Genomic DNA, 16,873 nt, shown 5'->3' on the forward strand with positions numbered 1-16,873 from the left:
CCCCCTTTGGTTTCCTGGGAAATACCCACATGTTCGTGTTTGTGTCTTTTGCTGTGTGTAGGGACTGATGACGGGGCCCAGGAGGTGGTGAAGGAGATCTTAGAAGATGTGGTCACATCTGCTGTTAAAGGTAAGAACCAAGAACCCAGCCTCTCCCCCTCCTCGCTGCTCCAAAAACGTCCTTGGCCAGATACTTTTAGTGACGGAATGCCAACCCCCAGTGAAGGCATAGAAACTGAGTCTGCTCGTATCTGCCTGTCTTCCCTGTGAGATTCAGAAAAATCTGAAAAGGATATTTCTAAATATCCAAAAAAGTATCTTTTTAGTCGTTAATTTTATTCTCATTGGGGCTGGGTTCAAGCAGTCTGACGATGCTAGAATTGGGTGTTTCACATGGAAGACAGAGGCCACTCCCAGATATATCCAGCTTTTTCCAGGAGTGGCTCTGAATCCTGAGGTGGTGTCCATTGCTACTGAATGTTCATGGCTAGCCACTGATGTGTCAAGGGGACAGTCCCCACGTCAGATGCACAGAGAAGCTTTGTCCATTTTCTTAGACTTCATTCATAGCTCCCTCGGTTTTATGGTGTGGTTTCAGTGGAACGAAACTTGTAGAGCTCAGAATGACTATTGGAAGAGTTTTTTGTTGTTGTTTTTGCCCAAAATCTTGGGTAAATGGCTGTGTGTTGAATACTTGACTCCAGTGGCAATAAACCATTAATGGGTCTAAAATCATTAATTTAGGAGAGAGTTATAATCAGTTTTTCTCTCTTTTTTATTTCTTTCTTCTAAAGATTTCATTTATTTATTTGAGAGAGAGCACAAACAGGTAGGGCAGAGGGAGAGGGAGAAGCAGGCTCCCCGCTGAGCAGGGAACCTGATGTGGGACTTGATCCCAGGACCCTGGAATCATGACCTGAGCCAAAGGCAGACGCATAACCAACAGAGCCAACCAGGAGCTCCAGGGGTCATGATTTTTAAAATGTATTTCTTACTGTGGGTGACAGTCTGAGAAGTTTGACCCACTGCTCTAAGCCCTATTCTTTTGTTCATTTAGGTTACCACTAATCTGTATTCATAGATTTCATTATTTATTTAATGTAGAATTACATAAAATTACTTAATAGAATGTAGAAATGTATGTCCTGGTAGCAATGTCTTTAAAATAGAATAATTTTAATTCTTTGTCTTTCCCTTTTTCACACGGCTGCCAGGAAGCTCAGGTCTACTTTGTTTTTTTTTCCTCCTTGTGACTGAGGTCTTCTGTCGTAACTGCCAACTCTTTTCATTTATATGGCTCTTCTCTAACCCCTATATCAGTAGCATTTAAAAAAAAAAAAAAATCTGTGCTTTTCATGCTGAGCTGTTTCTAAGCTTTTCCAGAAGTGGACAGGGGTGGGCAGGGCTACTGTATTGCTCATTTCTAGAGGCAGCACTGACATGGCCTGCAGTGTGAATGAAACCTCTGGGGTGTGTGGGTAGTAGACACATGTAGAGCCTAAAAACCACTTCAGTTAAGCCTTTCTCAGTAATATTATGTCAGTCTCCTAGGGTGGTAGCAAAGGGAGAGAGGAAAAAGCAGGAGCTGGAAGATGATGTGAGTAACTGCTCCCTGGTGTCAGAGCTTTTGGGTGAGTGCTAACCTGGTGATGATTTTTTTTTGCACCTGTGTTTTAAGAAGCAGCACAGAAGCGCGGCCTGACAGAACCCGAGCAGGTCCTGGGTGAACTGGAGTGCCAGGAAGGTGCTGTTCCCCCAGCAGCTGATGAAAATTCCCAGACCAACGGGATAGCAGATGACAGGCAGTCCTTGTCGTCAGCGGATAATCTGGTATGTTGGTGATTCTCCTCTTATACAGACCCATTTAGATTTTTACTTTTTTTTAGAAGATGCACAATTAAATCTCTAGCAGAAGCAGTGAGTGAAAACCAGCAGACCTTAGTCAGTCACACAGTCCTTGCCTCAAGCGCTTTGTATTAGTAGGTGACATTCTTGGAAGTGCTCCTGGTGTATATAGCATTGTTACTAAACCCTGTTTATTACTAACCTTTGTTACTAACCTTGTTTATTCAGACTTTTAAAAACTTAGATTTCCTGGCCTTTCTCTTTTCTCTCATATACTTTCATTATAGAAGAATCAGAAAATAGAGAGAAGGAAAAATAGGGAAATAAAAGTCATCCATAATCCCCTAACCTAGCGATAACCCTCGTTAACTATTACTTATATCTTTCTAGATTTTTCTCTCCCTCTCATTTTTTTCCACTTAAATATAATCACATGGTATACTGCTGTTTTGTAACCTGCTTTTGAAACTTAGTGTATATCACGAATATCCGTTCAGACCCATAGATGTGTCTGCCACATGATTTTTTTTAAATAGCTTTGTTGTTTTCTTGAAAATGCTATCTATAAACATTCAGAACAGGGAGAAAGATGATGTTAACATCCCACCTGAAACCACTCTCTCTACCTTTTCACGGGTGTTTCTCAGCCTTTTGCGTGATCAGCGCCCAACCCCCCAGCCTTTTGATAGATTTCTTTACCTGATACACCATCCCCTTTCATGAATTTTAAAGCCACTGATAAACTGGGTATCTATTTATGATTATACATGTACCTGTACTTTATACATACAAAGAATAAGATTTTTTCCACCCCCAACTCCCCTACCCCTCCACCAGGAACCAATACCTGACCCTGTCTTAGTCTCTTTGGGTTGCCGTAACAGAATACCATAGATTGGGTGGCTTATAAATGATAGAAATTTATCTCTCACAGTTCTGGACGCTGGGAAGTCCCAAGATAAAGGTATCAGCAGTTTTGGTGTCTGGTGAGGGCCTGTTTCCTGATTCATAAAATGGCTGTCTTTTTTTTTTTTTTTTTTTTTTTAAGATAGATTTATTTGTTTATTTATTTATTTGATAGACATAGATTACAAGTACTCAGAGAGAGAGGCAGGCAGGGAGAGAGGAGGAAGCAGGCTCCCCATGTGGAAGCAGAGAGCCCCGTGTGGGGCTTGATCCCAGGACCCTGAGACCACAACCTGAGGCAAAGGCAAAGGCTTTAACCCACTGAGCGACCGAGGCACCCAAGTGGCTGTCTTCTTAAGGACACTAATGCCATTCATGAGGACTCCTCTCTCTTAAGCCCCACTTCCAGATGCCATCACTTTGAGGGTTAGATGTCAGCCTGTGAATGGAGGTGGAGGGAGCATAAGCATTCATTCTATAGCAGTCTCCATGGAATTACGTCATCCCCATTAAGAACGTCCTTACAGATGTACTCCGGTCCGCATAAAGGACTCTTGCCTTTTGTACTAGGCTGTGACTTGCTTTGTTTACTCAACACCGTTTTATGGGCATCTTTCCACGTCAGTACATACAGACCTAACTGTTTCAGTGGTCATGTAAAATTCTGTCCTGTAGATTGCCATAATCTCTTTTGCCAATTCCCTGTTAGGTTTTTATGTTACTTCGGTTTTTTTTAATCACGGGAAATAGTTCTATAATGAGCATCCTTATAGATAAACCTTGTGCACATCCTTAATTCTTTCTTTAGGATAAATTCCTACAAGTGATATTGCTGGGTCACGAGTTGGAAGCTTTCAGGCTTTTGTTCCTTAACATCACATTAGCCTGCTGGGAAGGTAATGCTCGAATCTCTGCCCACTTGTAGGCAATCAGTGCTCATTTCCCCATTCCCTCATTAAAATTGGGCAATAGCCTTCATTCCAGATTTTGGTGGTCTGATGGGAGAAAGATCCCGCCGTAATAATTAGTAGTAACATTATTTAGGTTAATCTGTCATTTGCATTTCCTGGTGAATTGCTTATTCATTTTTTTTGCCTGCTTTTCATTTGGGTGGAAGGTTTCTGTAATTTCCTTAATGAATTATAAGAACTTTTTGTACGTCGAGCATACTGGTCTTTTTCATATGTTACAGATTTTTTTAAAAAATTTTTTAAAGCAGCTTACTTTTTTAGTTAAAGAAGTCTGTTTTCAAATGCCTGTCGTTTCCCCCCCATCTATCCTGCAGTAGTGTTCTCAGAAATACTGTTATCCAAACTAATATAATTAACTTGTACACGTGACCCTTAAATATCACGGGGGCTAGGGGCAAGGACACTCCCCTACCATGCGGCCGAAAATCCGCCTTTAACTTTTCACTCTCCCGGAACTTAACCACTGATAGCCTGCTATTGACCAGAAGCCTCACCAATAGCATACACAATTGATTGACACGTATTTCATGTACGTATTATATACTGTATTCTTAGAATAAAGTAGACTAGAGGAAAAAATCACAAGAGAAAAATCAATGTGGCCCTGTGCAGTGCAAACCCGTGTTGTTCAAGGGTCGGCTGTGTTTGTCTTAGATTTTTAATGGTTTAACATTTGCTCATTTATCATTTTAAGCCATCCATGCCCACTTTTTGAAGAACAAGGAACAAGGTTTTAGAATTGCCAGAATGACTCCCCCATAGCTCCTGTTTTGGCATATTGTCCCCTCCCCCACATTCCTCACTTCCCCATTGAATAACAGAATTTTAAATTTCCATGAAATAATTACATTCTTTATTTTTGAAAAATAATTTTGTTTTGACCCCTTAATTTTTCTCTTATTTGTTTCTAACCTCAGGAATCAGATGCACAGGGACATCAAGTGGCTGCTAGGTTCTCTCACATTCTGCAGAAGGACGCCTTCCTGGTGTTTCGCTCCCTTTGCAAGCTGTCCATGAAACCCCTTGCTGAAGGCCCCCCAGATCCAAAGTAAGCAGACACCAGTTCTTGGCCGTGTGTGACTGAGATGACTCAGGAGGATGTTGGGGCTTCCGAGATACCCCAGTGCCTTGTCCCATGATTGGTGTGAATGCAGGAATTTACAGTTTTCAGACTCCTGCTGTCCCTACAGCCCTTTTATAATAGATTGTCTCTGTGTCCACACCAACCATGATTTTGCCCAGTGCTACTTTCCTTGGCTTATATATGAGAAAGTGTTACTATACTGAATGTGTTACTCTCTTTTTCCCGACTAACGAATTTAATCTAATGCAGGGTGGGCAGGGGCAGGATTTGTATAAACCTCACTCCCCTGCCCTGCTGAGAAACCTCTGCTCCATGGGTATAGGTTTAAGCCCCAGAGGCAACCCAGAGAAGCCAAACCTTGCTTCATAGTGAACCGGTTACTGCAGAGCCGGTAGGGCTATGGAGCCAGAGAGCCGCATTTACTCCTGGCTCCTCCACAGCTGCAGGCGTTACCGAACTTCATCTGAAAAGTGGGAATGTGGGAAATTGCCTTACAGGGTCCATGATATGAAGTGGTATCAGCGCATCCTGAGTGTGGGGCCCGGCACTTCATGAGTTTTATTGTCCTTGTTCTTGCTAACAATAATCCTCAACTCTTCTGTTGAGATATCATGACCATTAAGGAGAGGATTCAGGAACATTTCCTTCTTTCCAGGCCTGTGGGTGAATAAAGAGCACTGTTTCTGTTTGTCCATAAGGACAGAGCAGGACGCAGGGGTTAGTCTCACGGGTGTGATGTAAAGTAACAGAGCCCGTAAGTTTATGCTTCCTCTGCTCCCGCTGCATCCCCTGTTTTATGGCAGGGCGAGGAAAAGGATAGTGGGAGTTAGCAGCTCTTGTCCTCACGGGCTTACGGGTCCCCGGAGGAGCCACCTCATGCCATCTGCCCTCACGCTCTTGGCATCTAGATGCTGGTGCCAATTCTTAACTCATTGGCTCTCAGAAAACTCAGCTCGCTGGTCGAGGAGTGAGGCCTTCTCAAGAAATGCACTCTTTAAAATGGAATCTTCTAGCACTGTCGCCATCTTTCCCTTTGCCAGATCCCATGAGCTGCGCTCCAAAGTGGTTTCCCTGCAGCTGCTCCTGTCCGTCCTGCAGAACGCTGGCCCGGTCTTCAGGACTCACGAGATGTTCATCAACGCGATCAAGCAGTATCTTTGCGTGGCATTGTCCAAAAATGGCGTCTCTTCAGTGCCTGATGTCTTTGAACTCTCTCTTGCCATTTTTCTTACTCTTCTTTCAAACTTCAAAATGCACTTGAAAATGCAAATAGAGGTATGGACTCCACAATGATTTGGGGGGTTCTTTTTGTTTTGTTTCTTTTTTTGTATAGTGTTTATACACAAAGAGTTAAATCCTGGTGACATAGTCATCAGGTACTAGACTTACATGGTCTACTTGCTGGCACCCCAGAGAGAGAGACTACCTTTTCCTCAAAGTTCCTGCCCCCAGATGTTAGTTGCCTTTCTTTTTTTTTTTATTAGTTTTTAAATTTTTTTATAAACATATAATGTATTTTTATCCCCAGGGGTACAGGTCTGTGAATCACCAGGTTTACACATTTCACAGCACTCACCACAGCACATACCCTCTCCAATGTCCATATCCCCACCACCCTCTCCTGATTCCCCTCCCGCCCAGCAACCCTCAGTCTGTTTTTGGAGATGGAGTCTTTTGTGGTTTGTCTCCCTCCCGATCCCATCTTCTTTCATTTTTTCTTTTCTACCCCCCCCCCCCCCCCCCCCCCCCCCCCCCCCCCATGTGGCATAACAGGGAGAACATATGATAATTGTCTTTCTCCGATTGACTTACTTCACTCAGCATAATACCCTCTAGTTCCATCCACGTCATTGCAAATGGCAAGATTTCATTTCTTTTGATGGCTGAGGTGCCTCTCATTTTAACCCAAAGTTTAAATCGAATGACCCAAGGGCTAGTCTCAGTCCCCTGAACATGTGTGTTTAGCCTGTACATCGTTTGAAGTAATCTGATTTAGTTGGCAAATTGAGAAGTAACTTATTTTACATGACAGTCCAGATCTCTGGTTTCTCTCAAAACCATAATGCTAGTCCTTTTCTTAGCCTGGCAGCTCTTGCTGGTTGCTGAAGGGCTCCTCTAGTGGGGCTCCATCCTCCAATTGCTGTGGTCCTGCCCGGCTAGCTGTTCCCCCGGGAGGCCAGGGTTCTGACATGCCTCAGCAGTGCGTGTGTGTGTGTACGCGCTGCTCCTTTACATCTCCCAAGGCTCCCTCCCTCGTTGGAGCTGCCTGGTCCCCTCCAGCCTTTGTGGTTTTTGAGCCCCAATTTAAATGGTATTAATTGGTGTCCCCTTTGTCTCTGTGTCATGTAGGTCTTTTTCAAAGAGATTTTCCTGAACATTTTAGAAACATCAACAAGTTCTTTTGAGCACAGGTGGATGGTCATTCAGACTCTGACAAGGATCTGTGCAGGTATTTTCACTCTGAGGGTGCTCATCCATTGACTTACCCAGAAATGCTTTTCTAAAATCCAGATTGAGACCTTTACCTCCTGCTTTTAGAGTTTTAATATTGCTCTGGGAAAGCCTCACCTGAAAGCCCAATGCTTTCCCATTAGTGGGACATCTAGTCCTACTCCTCTTCTCCTTTAGAGGATGACCAGCTCCGTCTGGTTGACCCGGACCTTGTGGTCTTCACACAGAAAGTCCCACACCCTGGGAAGCCCCCTGCTCCTATAAAAGCAGGATACATGGTCACTCCACCTACAAACTGAACACTTTGTCAGTCACAGGGTCTGAGGTGCTGCCAGCCCTCAATTGAATCCCAAGGTCAATTCGGATTTCCCTTATCACCATACAGTTGTGTGGCTGGTTACCAAGCCTCCCACTTGTCTGTCATCAGACATAATTCCACAAATGACACAACTTCAAGAGGTGGATTGGACAATTGTTATCCCTTTCTTATGAGGAAGAGAGCTTTGAAGAGGCAGAGTAAGCTGCTCGAGAGTCAGTGAGTGCCGAGGCAGGCGTCAAAAGAGGGCCTCCCCAGACTTGTAGTACATCTGACACACGTTTCCTGAGGGATTCGTGTCTACCTGAGTCAGTGATTCACTGGGAAGCAGTTTTGAAGAAAGAATATAATTTAATAAGAAAATGTAATTGCCGGGGCACCTGGGTGGCTCAGTGGATTAAGCCGCTGCCTTCGGCTCAGGTCATGATCTCAGTGTCCTGGGATCGAGCCCCGCATCGGGCTCTTTGCTCAGCGGGAGCCTGCTTCTCTCTCTCTCTCTGCCTGACTCTCCGCCTACTTGTGATTTCTCTCTCTGTCAAATAAAAAATAAAAAAAACCTTTAAAAAAAAAAAAAAAAAAAAGAAAATGTAATTGCCATGTCTGTTGGATCAGAATTTCTAATATCTCTGTGTTATTTTCCAAGACGCCCAGTGTGTTGTAGATATTTATGTCAACTACGACTGTGATTTAAATGCTGCTAACATTTTTGAGCGCCTTGTGAATGATTTATCCAAAATCGCTCAGGGAAGAAGTGGACACGAGCTAGGAATGACTCCTCTGCAGGTAAAAACACTGAAAACTCCCATTTATATGTTTGTGTGTGTGTGTGTATATTTTTTTTTAAGATTTTTTTATTCATTTGAGAGAACAGGAGCACGAGCAGGGGGAGGGTCAGAGGGAGAGAGAGGAGCAGACTCCCTGCTGAGCATGGACGCCCCATGCAGGGCTCCATTCCCAGAACCTGGAATCATGATTTGAGCAGAAAGCAGCTGCTTAACTGGCTGAACCACCCAGGTGCTCCTCCTGCATTTATACTTAAAGTGCATTTGCTTCATGGTGTCTGGGTGGCTCATTTGATTAGGGGTCTGACTCTTAGCTCAGGTCTTGATCTCAAGGTCGTGAGTTCAAACCCTGCGATAGGCTCCATGGCCAGCGTGGATTTTTATTTTTAAGGATCCATTTGAGAAAAATAATAATAAAGTGCATTCATCTCTATAAACGTTTATTGAGCGCCACTGTATTCCAGGCTGGCACTGTCCTTGGTGCTGGAACACAGCAGTGAACAAAACGCAGTGCCCATGAATGTGTACAACTGCTGTGGGCAGCAACGGAGGAGTAAGCCACAGAGAAGAATAAAGCACAGATAAAAGAGGGCTAGAAATGGTGCTGTTATTTTTAACGGGGTCACAGAGGTGGTCTTTCTGAGAAGGTGACATTTGAGCCGAGACCTGTAGGAAATCAGTTTACTCAGTCACCTTTCGAAAGCTTGTATGAAAACAGGCTCCTAGGCTCCAGTAAGGCAAAGGAAATTGTCTCTTATCCAGTTGCCTCATTAGAGTGCCCACACAGAGAAGAGGATCTTAAGCTAAGGTTTCTGAAGGAGCTGGTCAGAAGGTCTATGGGCTGCCTGGCATTACATGTAGAATATTGGTGAATGGGCATTTTCCCTAGAAGGTCCGTGGCCGTCATTAGATTCACAGAGAAATCTGTGCCACCATCGGTGCTGTTTTGAGTAGAAAATATTTGCGTTTCTTTAGATTATCTGTGATTCATGTTCAATTTTTTTAAGAAATGCTACTTTTTAAAAACTAGTATTTTTATTTGTAGAGCAAACCTTAAAATGTAATGCGTTTGTGAGTGTTTGAAGAGGAATAATGTGTCCAGAATCACTCATCTGTTGCATTATGGAAAATTCTTTTCTCTTTTTTGGGGGGGGGGTGTTACTGGTTAAGATCTATATTTATTCGAGAGTGTGCGCATGTATATGCACAAGGGGAGGAAGGGGCGGAGGGGAGCAAGAGGGAGGAAGAGAATCCCAAGCAGACTCTGTGCTGAGCGCTGAGCCTGATGTGGGACTGTATCTCATGACCCCGAGATCAGGACCTGAGCTGAGACCAACTGTCGGATGCTTAACCAACCGAGCCACTCAGGTGACTCAACCCTATTGGTTTATTAAAAAGGAAAGTGACTGAAGTGTTTTTTAAATTATATAAGCAGTGAATATCTTCCTTTCAGAAATCCAGATGACACTTGGGGTACCTGGCTGGCTCCGTAGGTAGAAGATGCAACTCTTTTTTTTTTTAAGATTTTATTTATTTGGGACGCCTGGGTGGCTCAGTTGGTTAAGCAGCTGCCTTCGGCTCAGGTCATGATCCCAGCGTCCTGGGATCGAGTCCCACATCGGGCTCCTTGCTTGGCAGGGAGCCTGCTTCTCCCTCTGCCTCTGCCTGCCACTCTGTCTGCCTGTGCTTGCTCTCGCTTCTCTCTCTATGACAAATAAATAAAATAAAAAATCTTTAAAAAAAAAAAAAAAAAAAAAAAAAAAAAAGATTTTATTTATTTATTTGACAGAGAGATCACAAGTAGGCAGAGAGGGGGGTTGTGAAGCAGGCTGTCCACTGAGCAGAGAGCCTGATGTGGGGCTCGATCCCAGGACCCTGAGATCATGACCGTAGCCGAAGGTAGAGGCCTAACGGACTGAGCCCCCCAGGCACGCAGAGCATGCAGCTCTTGATCTTGGAGTCATGAGTTCAAGCCCAGTGTTGGGCATAGACATTTACTTTAAAAAAAAAAAAAAAAAATTCCAGATAATGCTGTTCCTTTTAGGAAAGCACACATCTCCTCTTTTTTACTAGGGTATTTGTAATGAACAGCTTTAGAGATTTTCAGGGTTTTTGCAATGAGCCCTTAATACTTATGTCACCTGTTAACTTTTCCTTAGGTTCTTTGCTTAATAGCACTGACTGTCAATGTTTGTTTCGGTCTTGTCCCTAATAGTCCTGTAGATTTCTGCACTCAGTTTATCTGTTAAGTCTCTGTGCCATGTCCCTTCTGTCCTTCAGGAGCTCAGTCTGAGGAAGAAAGGTTTGGAGTGCCTCGTGTCCATTCTCAAGTGCATGGTGGAGTGGAGCAAAGACCTGTATGTGAATCCCAACCACCAGACCAGCCTCGGTGAGAGGGCTTGCCACGCCGTCACCTCCATTCAACAGGACTGTTGGGAAAGTCATCTTTGTGTTACTGTCTTAAAATTAGCAAAACTCTGTAGTTTGCTGAATGCCTTAAAGCTTTCGCTTTTTAATTCATCTGGAATTTGGGGAAAATCGTATGAGTTGCGCTCTGATGTCATATTCCCAAATGGAAAAACAGTTCTGATTTTTTTTAGTAGTCTTTTCTTCCCTCACCACCTTTATGATATGCCAGATTTCCCTGTGTAAGTCTGTTTCTGAATTTTCTGTTCCATTCTATGGGTTTGTCTGTTCTTGCACCAATACCACACTTTTCAGATGCCTTGAGTTCCTTAGTGAGTCTGATACCTGTTAGGCAGGTCTTCCTACTCTTTGTTCTTCAAGTGTCCTGACAGTTTTTATACTCCTGTTCTTTCGTGTGAATTTTAGAATTAGCTCATCAAGTCCCACAAAAAAGTAAATTTTTGAGTGATGCCAAGTTTTCATGCTTATGACTTAAAGGACAAACTTTATTGTTACAGGTCTGGAAAAGGGAACCAGAGAGCCTGGCCTGAGCTCAGGTGTGTCTGTGTCCCATCTGTTGATTTGGTTCCCTTTGCTCTTATGTCATTGCAGGTCAGGAGAGGCCCACAGATCAGGAACTGGGGGACGGGAAAGGCCTTGACATGGCAAGGCGGAGCAGTGTGACGTCCATGGAGTCCACACTGTCCTCGGGGACCCAGATGGCTGTCCAGGATGATCCGGAGCAGTTTGAGGTCATCAAACAACAAAAGGAGATTATCGAACATGGCATCGAGCTGTGAGTATGGCTGCTACTCCAGCCGAATCTCTTGGGGCCTCTGACAAAGCCACATCTTCTCTGGGAACCTGGGACTGACTCCACTAGGGGAAGGACTGTTACAGAAGGCCAGTGCTGGCACTCACAGCCAAGCCAGACTGAGCCAGTCAGACTGAGAGAGTGGAAGAAGGAGAGGCAGTTTGAGATTAGAATTTAATAGCTTTGTATAGTTTTTATTTTTATTTTACGTAATGTAAGAAATTAAACCAGTTTAGAAAATAAAAGTATGAAGCAAGTATGTTTAATCAGTCATATAATTATTACCAAAAGGAAATCACCACTGGTAACTTTTTTCCGACTATATCTTATGAACAGTTCCAACATACGGAAGAATGAACTCTTGCCATATTAGTGTTATCTATGTATAATTTTTTCTGAACCATTTGAAAGTAATCTGCTCCCATCATAATACCTCAGTTGTGTATCTTGGAAAAATGATATTTTCTCATAAGCGCATTGTCATTACAGGCATTAGTAAATCTTAATGTGTTTTTTCCAGTCTTTTTTTTTTTTATTTAGATTTTATTTATTCATTTGTTACAGCAGAGATCACAAGTAGGCAGAGAGGCAGGCAGAGAGAGAGAGGGGGGAAGCAGGCTCCCCGCTGAGCAGAGAGCTGGATATGGGGCTCACTCCCAGGACCCTGATATCATGACCTGAACCGAAGGCAGAGGCTTTAACCCACTAAGCCACCCAGGCGCCCCAGTCTTTTACACACAGAAATATTAAGCTCAGTCTCATACCCTGTCCAACTTCTTAATGATTAGTTGACTTAGTAAATTCAGTTTGTTTTAAAAGCTGATGTTACGGTACTTATTAATTTCTATTCTCCCCACAGGAGCTAATCTTTTAAAAACTTAAATCAGGTCTTATCCCTCCGCCGCCTACAATCATTCCAGGTTTCCCTCTCCTCCTCACAGCCTGATTTGGTCCCCACCCCACTGACCTCATCTCCTGCCAGTACCCGAGTCACACTGTGCGCTTCAGTCCCTTGAACACCTTGAGCCCCTCTCACCACAGTGCCCTCTGCTTGGAACACTCCTGGGTCTTTTTCCTCCCTCAGGCTTGGCAAAACCTCTCTTCCTCAAGGAGGCCTTCTGTAGCCACCTGTCTGCGGCTGCCCTTGCTTGCGCCTGATCCATGTCCTTCCTGTGTGTCTCTTGCCCCAGCACATAGCGTCCTCCAGTGCAGGGCCTGGTAAATAGCACATTGAGCTTATCCATAGTGGAGTACACCTATGTTGACCAGGAAATACAAACAGTACTTAATTAAGCCCTGTTAAAGGAAATCCCAACATGGATGGTCTAGGGCTGTTGTACTGGCTCTCAGGGACATCAAAGATCCAGGCTATTTACTTTTTCTCCTTTGCCATCCTTTTTTTTTTTTTTTTTAAATTGGTGGAGGGCAGGAAGAGAGAGAGAATCTTAAGCAGGCTCCACACCCAGCACAGAGCCAGACACGGGGCTCAGTCTCATCCTAGAATTATGATCTGAGCCAAAATCAAGAATTAGATGTTTAACCAGCTGAGCTAGCCAGGAGCACCTCTGTTTCACCATCCTTAACACAGTTTTCACTATCAGCATTGCCTCATGGTCTAAGGTGATTGCTAGAGCACCAGCCATCACACCTACAGTAACGAATAAAGGGGAAAGTACAAAAGGAATATACCTCCCAGCCAAGCCAGCTTTGTTTACTAAGGATCCTGCCTAGAAGTACCCATTACCATTTCTGCTCAAACATCACATGGCCATACTTAAGGAAGTACGAAAATACTTCCTTAGAGCATTGATACCTACTGATACCTACCTCAGAGCACTGATCTTAGTTTGGTTAGGAGTTGAGTTTAATTTTTCTAAAGGCAGGAAAATGTAGCTTTTAAATCAGGGCGTTGTGTGCCTGGGTGAACATCTAGAGCTCTGTTAGTGTTGGAGAGGAGGTAAACAGATGTTTGCTGATGGCCATCAGACTCTGCTGTAGCTAGGTCAGAAACTGAAGGTGAAATTGAGAGAAGCTGGCAGGACACACAGGACCTTCCTGAGCTGATAGCTGATGACTTGTTCGTGCCTCAAAGGCTAGCTTTTTCTGTCCTCCAGATTTTGAAATAAGTAACCCATGTCCTGTCTCTTCTTGAAACAGTTTCAACAAGAAACCCAAGAGAGGCATCCAGTTTCTCCAGGAGCAAGGCATGCTGGGAACATCAGTTGAAGACATTGCCCAATTTCTGCATCAGGAGGAGCGCCTTGATTCTGTAAGGCTTGGGGTTGGACGCTTGCGTGTTGGTTTTATCAGGTGATTCCGAGATGCCCCCTAGCTTTAACCTAAAGTGTGGTTGACGCCGAGTGCAGTGGCTATTGTCCACACCCCTGGTCATAGCAGTCCTGCTTACTCCTTTGGCCAGCTTCACGAAAAGCTCCTAAGAGCTGGTTGTGTACTTGCTAGAACAGTGTCAGAGCTTGAAGTGTCCCTTGACTGCTAGAAACTTCTGGCTGCCTGTCTGCAGCTGACCTCCTTCCTGAGTATGTCCCATCATTCTTTCATCTTTAAGTTTCCCGTGCCGCCTCCTCCTATTCTGAGACAGGATAGACTGAGCCTGGAATGGGTAGGTGGGTGGGCAGGCTTGGAGTCTCAGCTTTTCTAGCAGGCCAGCCTCTTCTCAGTGTTGAGAGCAGTGCGCTCTGCCTCCCCACTCTGCCTGAAGTGTGTCTTACTGTTGGTTCACATGTGACAGTTTCTAGACATGAGTGGGTGTATATGTTTCAGACCCAAGTAGGTGATTTTCTGGGAGACAGCACAAGGTTCAACAAGGAAGTGATGTATGCCTATGTGGATCAACTTGACTTCTGCGAAAAGGAATTTGTCTCAGCCCTGCGGACGTTTCTAGAAGGTTTCCGTCTACCTGGGGAAGCCCAGAAGATTGATCGATTAATGGAGAAATTTGCTGCGAGATACATAGAATGCAACCAGGGGTGAGCGCTGTGTCCATGTCCTTTCCATGTCATCTTTTTGCCTGCCTCGGAGCCCTGATCTTAGTTGGGTTGGGAGTTGAGTTTAATCGTTCTAAATCTGCACCAAACAACTAAAGTTTCTGTTACAATGTGCCTGATACTGCTGAGGGATTATCTCAGGTAAGACCTCACAGCTTCTCTTGTGTCCCCTTTCTGCAGTCAAGGCAGTTGAGAATCAGAGAGGCTAAGTAACTTGTCCATGTTCACACAGGTAGAGCCCATGCTATCTTGATAAGAGTAATTTTATGAGTTGAGAAGAGGCCCTTGGGCACCTCTTTCTTAATTAAGAACAGCTCCTTGATTTAACATATGGGGTAGATCTCAAGGATTTGGGTATTTCTTTGGTTAGATACTGATGAACAGGTTCCAGAAATGGCCACATAACTAATAAAACCCGCCTAAGTGCATGATTTCATCTTAGGGCCTCTTTTGGTGGGTACGTCGTGTTTTTTGTTTGTTTGTTTAATATTTTATTTATTTGTCAGAGATTGAGAGTGAGCGAGCACAAGCAAGGCAGCAGCAGGCAGAAGGAGAAGCAGGCTCCCTGCCAAGCAGGGAGTCCAGTGCGGGACTCGATCCCAGAACCCCGGGATCATGACCTGAGCTGAAGGCAGATGCCTAACCTGCTGAGCCACCCAGGCATCCCATGATTTTGTAGGAAGTGGAAATTAAAAAGAGAACTAACCTTTATTAGACATCCCCTGGGGTACCTTAATGGCACAGTAAATTGAGCATCTGACTCTTGGTTTCAACACAGGTTGTGGTCTCAGGTTCATGCGATCAAGCCACGTGTCAGGCTCTGTACTCAGTGGGAAGTCTGCTTAAGACTATTTCTCCTTTTGGCCCTCCTCCCCGATGCGTGTGCATGCACATGCTCTCTCTGTCTAAACGAAATAAATCCTCAAACAAAAAACAAAAAACATATTTCCTGTATGTCAGCCATGCCATGGGTTTTATATACATTTCATTTAATTAATGGTAAGCTGGGAGTAGTGTGTCCATTTTTTTGGAGAGGAAACTGAGGCTCTGGGAGATTGAGCAACCCGCCAGAGTTAATCAGCTGGTTAAGTAGCAGAGCAGGGTTGAATTGTCTGTCTCAAAAGCTCACACTCTTTTCCCTGGGCATGAAGTGAAGAGTGTCTGAGTGTACTGTGAACATGATGAAGAATTTTTATTTTTTTAAAGATTTTATTAATTTGTTTGACAGAGATTACAGGTAGGCAGAGAGGCAGACAGGGGGTGAGGGAAAGAGGCTCCCCACTGAGCAGAGAGCCGATGTGGGGCTTGATCCCAGGACCCTGAGATCATGACTTGAGCCAAAGGCAGAGGCTTAACCCTCTGAGCCACCCAGGTGCCCCGATGTGGAAATTTTTAATAACAGTTTGCCTGCCCGGTCAACTTGGTTTTCATATTAATTGGTTCTGCTCCTCCAGGTGCATAGCGAGCTATTCCCATTAGATGCATGGTCATCGGGGCAGCACTGGTCACTGACGCAGTAGACGTTAGAATGTGCTGTGAAGGCAGAGGAGAAGTTCTGGGGACCTTGCTCTGTTTCTCTTAATGGCTAAACATGTTAGATTGTTTCATGTTAGAATTCAGACCTTTTATTACGTTCTTCAGAGTTTCTCCCTTTCCTTCCTGGGATGGTTTGGACAGACCAGTTTTTGTAGCTTTAGATCCATGTATTTCGAGGCTGTGTAGCCACACATTTTTATCTTTTCCTGCCCAAGGCAAAAAAAGTCAGACTTTTCACCAGCATATTATATAGAACAACATAAATATTTTTTTTTCAAATTTCTGCTGTTCAGTATTGCAATGGGTAGTGTAAGCTGTAAATAATGAATAACTGAACAGCAGTTTTCTTTCTCTCTCTGTTTTTTGTTTTTTTTTTTTTTTAAGTAATACCTGCTCCCAGCATGGGGCTTGGACCTATAAAGTGCAGGATCAAGAATCTCACGCTCTACTGACTGAGCCGGCCAGGTGCCGTGAACAATAGTTTTCATCCTCTTTCTCCCCAGGGCCCAGCACAAAGTAGATGCTCTCAGGAATAGGACCAGGGTGAGGCAGGTGAAGCATGAGGGTGCAGACTGTCCGGGGGCCTTACCGTCATGGTCAGAGTGAGGGTCTCTGCATTTTGTCTCCAGGTGCCTTGCTTGCCACACTGTAACCCAGGGTTCTGGCTGTACCTTGAGAATCTTCTTTAAAACTTGACTTAAGGGGCGCCTGGGTGGCTCAGTGGGTTAAGCTGCTGCCTTCAGCTCGGGTCATGATC

General features: G+C 44.3%; 1 protein-coding gene across 2 annotated transcripts in view; it reads left to right on the forward strand.

Annotated features, from left to right (window-relative positions):
* Window positions 1–16,873, forward strand: part of ARFGEF2 (ADP ribosylation factor guanine nucleotide exchange factor 2) — a 101,812-nt gene that overhangs the window by 34,049 nt on the left and 50,890 nt on the right. Inside the window, exons 7-16 of one of the 2 annotated variants that reach the window (XM_059407189.1) lie at window positions 62–130; window positions 1,679–1,830; window positions 4,640–4,770; window positions 5,847–6,081; window positions 7,156–7,255; window positions 8,217–8,356; window positions 10,636–10,744; window positions 11,374–11,557; window positions 13,733–13,844; window positions 14,357–14,562. In XM_059407189.1, coding sequence (XP_059263172.1) covers window positions 62–130; window positions 1,679–1,830; window positions 4,640–4,770; window positions 5,847–6,081; window positions 7,156–7,255; window positions 8,217–8,356; window positions 10,636–10,744; window positions 11,374–11,557; window positions 13,733–13,844; window positions 14,357–14,562 — 1,438 coding nt within the window. The remainder of the gene's footprint in view (window positions 1–61; window positions 131–1,678; window positions 1,831–4,639; window positions 4,771–5,846; window positions 6,082–7,155; window positions 7,256–8,216; window positions 8,357–10,635; window positions 10,745–11,373; window positions 11,558–13,732; window positions 13,845–14,356; window positions 14,563–16,873) is intronic. The other variant, XM_059407191.1, reaches the window with a different exon arrangement.

Source organism: Mustela nigripes, chromosome 7 (assembly GCF_022355385.1).
Source record: "Mustela nigripes isolate SB6536 chromosome 7, MUSNIG.SB6536, whole genome shotgun sequence".
In the NCBI taxonomy this organism is placed as follows: Eukaryota; Metazoa; Chordata; class Mammalia; order Carnivora; family Mustelidae; genus Mustela; species Mustela nigripes.